Here is a 5319-nt window from a genome sequence, read left to right on the forward strand (position 1 = left end):
ATTCCCTTTGAGACTTTGTGATTAAGGGCTATACAAATAAACATGACTTGACTGTTAATATTCCTATCTGGTAGTAATAATATTTAAAAATAAATACTGAAATCTTTGGTTTTTAATTCTGTCGACAAAATTGTTTGATCCGGTCAGCTCCTGTGCGCGTCGCAGGGTGGCGTAAACTCCGGTGAGGGCGGGGCTAACTACGAGCCACAACCACGTGTCATCCTGACGTCACAGCCGCGAGCACGAAGACAGCAGCGGAGGCGTACTCGCTCTAAACCTTTTCAGGCGAAATCCTCTTCCCGTGGCGTGGATGGCGTGTTTCGGTGTGCGACAGGCGAGGGGATCTTGAATGAATACGGTTGGTTGGTTACGGAATAAGACATTTGGGGGAAGGTTAACTGCAGGGATTACGACTGATTTTGCGCGTTGCATCCATCCATGCAAATGCAGCAGCATCGTCTCGGAATAAAACAGTTTTATGTGCGTGGTGCATGTTTCTGCAAATCCTGTGGGATGTCGTTTTATGGAGATTACAATGGTCCGGTTCTTTTTACTAGTTGCGTGCTAAATGAAAAATCAGAAAACTGATCTCGGTTTAAGAGAACAGAGCTATCCCTGTCTAATTGGATACAATAGGTATTTAGGTCTTTGCATCTAACGTTAAGGCGAGTCTAATAAACCAGTGGTCCGCAAACCTTTTCTGTTCCACGGACCGATTTAATGTACTTGCGGTCTGGCCCAACAATTGCATTAGTATAAATAGACAATAATGATAATACTAATAATAAGCTTAAATCCACTGGAGAATTACTAGACTACTAGGGATGCATATCACATAGATTCAATCTCTTCATCACTCTGTTAAACAAGAAGTCGTTTTGAAAGATATAAATAAATGCAAAAACGGACGACAAGAGAAATAACTCTTTATGAAGGAACTTAAATAAATGCATTGTTCATTTAAATGTAATATTGTGTTTACGTTGTCAAACAATTATTTTAATTAGGGCCCCACGTATTCAACATGTGGTACCGTGAGTAAAAATAGTATGATTATGAAATTAAATGGAATGCCTTTTCCCATGTCATCTACATCCCTATTGGTCTAGAGCGGGCCGAGTTGCCCGCAGAAATGTCCTGAAAATAGCTCGCCAGTGCTTGGTCACTATTATTTTCGAGTAAAATGATTGTTACTAGTTGACGTAATCTATTTACTCTTTCTTCCAATAATAAACCTGGTAATAACGTAGACTTTCCACTTGGTCAAAGTTGAATATTTATTTTATTTACCTTAGTTGCAGAATACTGTGTGAGGATTTGTTTTAGCATGTTATGTTTTCTAGCCATTGTTCATTGTTTTGCAGCCTCCTAGCATTTCATTCTTTTCACTTGCCCTCTTGGGCACAACCCATAGGTGGCGAAGACAGTTCATAGGACAGTGGCATAAAAACTAATGCCAGCTGCCAAAAACCACGAGGACAGAAGAAATGGAATGTCAAAGCAAAGCCAATAGAGAGCAGTGTCTGCCTCATTTTTAAGCAAACATGTTTGAGTTTCCTTCATTTAATACGTTGTCTATCGAGTCATGGATATATTTGTATTACACCTGTTTCAGAACAAAACCCTAAAGAGTCAAACCAAAGCAGCAGTATAACGAAAATACAAAATATGACAAAACAATGTAACTTAGTGAAGTAAAAGGTTCCAATAAACAATATTTTGAAAATAAAGTGAGTAATGCAAAAAGTGTCAACTGCTTTCCTTTGGCCGTTACTATGATGACAACTGATTTAAAGATTTCTATTTAGGAACAGTAACACTTGTACATTTTTGTTTGCAACTCATTACTCTCTGCAGGGTGAGCAGTTTGTATGTATTTTTGTGGTGTTGCCACAGTAGTGAACGACTTTACCACACACATTACATTCTTTTTTAGCTTCTGGTATGGGTAGCGCATTAATTTGGCCTTCTCTTCTGCCTGGCAGAGAGGATGCAGCAGCAGGCCAGAAGTATAAGTAAGAGCGAAGTATCAATCCCAGGATAATAGTAGTGATACGATCCATGTACTTACTAACGATATTATCCAAAATTGGGTCAATCCGCCCAACCCTATTTACAGAGTTCATACAGGTGCTTGAAACCCTTGAAAATGCTTGAATTTTAATGTTGTGTTTTTAAGGTTTGGAGAGTGCTTGGGGTAATTTTGGGGTGAGTGCTTGTAAACGCTTGAAATTGGTGCCATGTTTCTCATCAAGTCTGCTTAAAATGATGCCAATACGGCTCTCTGGTGGCTTTGCTTTGCCATTGCACTTTTTTCCCTCTTGATTAACTGCAGCTGGCATTAGTTTGTATGGCATTGTCCTATATGCGTCGCGCCCAAAATGACAGGTGCATGCTACACCCAAAGAGGGCACTGAGAAATCTGTATTAGTGTAAGGATTGCATGTCAATTATGGATATGCAAAAAAATATTTTGCATTTTCCCCTCAGTAAACTGTAATGTGAAGATTTTCCTGCAATTGAAAATCTAATCTAGTATGCGATACAAGTCAATCATTTTTACACCTATATGTGGAAAGATTTGTCTAAAAAACAAACAGATTCGCAATTTACTCTAGGTATAAAAATTATGTATTGATAAATGTGCACGCAAGATTAAAAATCGCATATGTAAATTGCAAAAACATTGTGGCCCTGCAAATACATGATCCACACCAGGTTTTTTTAATGGTTGCCTACTAGAGAATATTTGCTTACAAAGTCCTTAAAAAGTGCTTGAAATTTTCAATGAAAAGGGTGTAAGAACTGTAATTTACAGACTTTTTATTTTAGGGATGCTGTACCGCATTACTAAAGCGGTAACAAGACAGAACCAACAGGTGGTGAGAACGAATGGCTTCCCCAGTGCCCCATTCTCCCGCCGTCCTTGAACGCTTCTCTGCTGCACTGCAAGTTCGCAAGCTTGGCGAATCTTCCGTCGGGGATGCCGGCTGCAACCCAGTCCGGAGCTGCCATGCAGCGAGGCGCTCAGAGGTCAAACTGCGTCCCCTCGGGGATGAAAAAATCCGCGTCTGCTGCGACGAGGAACTGGAAACGTCTTTCATCTACATAGACGAGAACGTCAATCTGGCCATTGGCAGCCCAGCCACAAGCTGCAAAAGTCCTCACAGAACCGGGCGCAGAAGCTGCGAGCCCTGTTCGGAGACGGCACCGGACTTTTCTTTCATGTCCGAGGACGATCTGTCCTTCGGGGAGGCCTCGAGTTCCTCGGTGGACTATTGGTTTATAAGCGCGGTCACCTTTTTGGTGACGGGCATCTCCTTGGTGATCATCTCCTACGCTGTACCCAGGAACATAGTAGTGGATAGGGACAGCGTCTCAGCTAGGGAGATGGAGAAAATGGAACTTGAGAGCGCGAGGATCGGTGCTCACCTGGACCGATGTGTCATTGCGGGCTTATGCCTCCTGACCCTCGGCGGGGTCTTCCTTTCCACGCTGCTTATGATCTCTATGTGGAAAGGGGAAATGTACAGGAGGAAAGTCATCGCTTATTCCAAGCGCTCCGCCAAACTGTACGGCTCCATTAGCCTGAAAACCAAATCAAGTCCCAGTCACTCCTCTGCGCATTTGTCTGTGGAGGACATAGCGGAAAGTTTAAACTAATCATTGAGGCTTTTATGTCAAATGATTGCTTCTGCACGAATTCAATTGGGCGCACTGGACATGCACATATGTAATGTTTAAGTTTCTGCAAGCCTGCTGAACATAAGTGGTTATTAATCAAATGTATTTGGTCTGATTTCATAGGACTGAAACTAGTGATTGTTTTAATCTTCAAATCATCTCTCAGTTATAAAATTGAATAAAATAAAACCTTTAATTTAATTGCGTTATTCAACAAATGCACATGATTTCACATGACTGATGCATAGAACATTATTTTCATCTTGGTTTACTTTCTGTTATGGTCCATAAAACATCTGAAGATATGCAACAAATTCTTCATTGTGTTCATGATAAGTTTATGGATACTGAAAATAAGGAGAGAAGAACTAACCCTCAGATAAAAAAATCCAACCTATTCAAAAGGTCCTGCACTGAGCCCTTTTTTAAAAAAAACAAATCTCCATGGTTAGAAAAGCAGACCTTACTTAAAGTGTATGGGAATCAAAGAACAGCAACATTATTGGACAACAGGGTATAATTGTCAAAATAACAAACAAGAGTGTGGAATAATACCTGAATAATACCTGAATAAAACCCTGGGATCCTATGCAATCCTCTGCTGGTGTCATATATTAGATTACAGAAACAAGCAGAATAAGCCTTTCAAATGTCTAGTGTAGAAAACATCCTTTAATCTTTAGCACTGCGCCCACCCGACGCTATACGCGTGGGGATTTTGGCGTCGGCACTTTTGGCTGCAGAATGCCAACCGCCCTGTTCCCCTACACAACTAACAACGTTTTCTGCGCCGCAGTTTTCCTCTATCCTCCAAGTTGTTACGTCACATATTTTCGGATCATGTTACCATTTAAAATACCGACTAACATAGAGTTAGATATTAAATCTGAATACAGAATTTACTAACACGCCAAAAGCAAAGGCAAGTTCAGGGCTTCGTCGCCCTAAAAATGTGAACCCTACATTTGACCGTGCTGTTATCAACCGACTCGTGTCGTCCGCGAATGAAACAGCTCTATGAAGTGGATGATGGGAGCCAGCTACCCACTAATCAAGAGCAGGGCCCCTTTGAGACGCTTTTCTTCTCTTGTGATTGGTCAAAATGTATTTTTTTAGGGATTATGTGCTCTTTCAAATTGAGAGTAAAAATGTAAATAAAATTGTTTTATTTTGTATCTTTTTCTTTGTAAATTTTTAAATATTTTAATTTATGTTTCCTGTGTTTTTCAATGTTCCTGTTTAGGCGTAAATTTTGCTTTATTTTCCTTTTAAGTCATTAATAAGAGTACATAATAAACAGTAATAAACTGATTAAACAACAAAAACAACCTCTTTTTAGTGAGCTGAGCAAAAAAAAAACTGTTCTTTAAAAAGAGTCGGAATTCCCATCTAGTCAATAGACCGTTTGCTTCCTTGGGGATAAAAGTAAGCTTTGTTCAAAGATGTCATATTGATGTTTCGTTATTAGAGCGAACGCGTCAAGTCCCAGTGTTCTGATGATACGTCCTACCGTAGGTTAATCTGACAGTGAATTTAGTTTTCTTTCTTATCCAGTAAAATTAGCAACACTGAAACTTACTTTTACTCATGGATACACGCTGTCATGTTTGGCACAGGCGGTCTTTCTCCAACAGA

The 5319-nt window shown here is 40.1% G+C and overlaps 1 protein-coding gene across 1 annotated transcript; it reads left to right on the plus strand.

Annotated features, from left to right (window-relative positions):
- The first annotated feature begins 224 nt into the window (after positions 1-224).
- tmem74 (transmembrane protein 74) lies at positions 225-3880 on the plus strand. The gene is made up of 2 exons (XM_088327945.1): positions 225-358; positions 2833-3880. The coding sequence occupies exon 2, from the start codon at positions 2893-2895 to the stop codon at positions 3661-3663; it is 771 nt and encodes a 256-aa protein (XP_088184071.1). The 5' UTR covers positions 225-358; positions 2833-2892; the 3' UTR covers positions 3664-3880.
- Positions 3881-5319: the final 1439 nt, after the last annotated feature.

Source organism: Urocampus carinirostris, chromosome 2 (genome assembly GCF_059441175.1).
Source record: "Urocampus carinirostris isolate Australia breed hairy pipefish chromosome 2, RoL_Ucar_1.0, whole genome shotgun sequence".
Lineage (NCBI taxonomy): Eukaryota > Metazoa > Chordata > Actinopteri > Syngnathiformes > Syngnathidae > Urocampus > Urocampus carinirostris.

Coding starts and splice junctions, on each gene's coding strand:
- tmem74 (XM_088327945.1), top strand. CDS start 2,893: ATGGCTTCCCCAGTGCCCCATTCTCCCGCCGTCCTTGAACGCTTCTCT.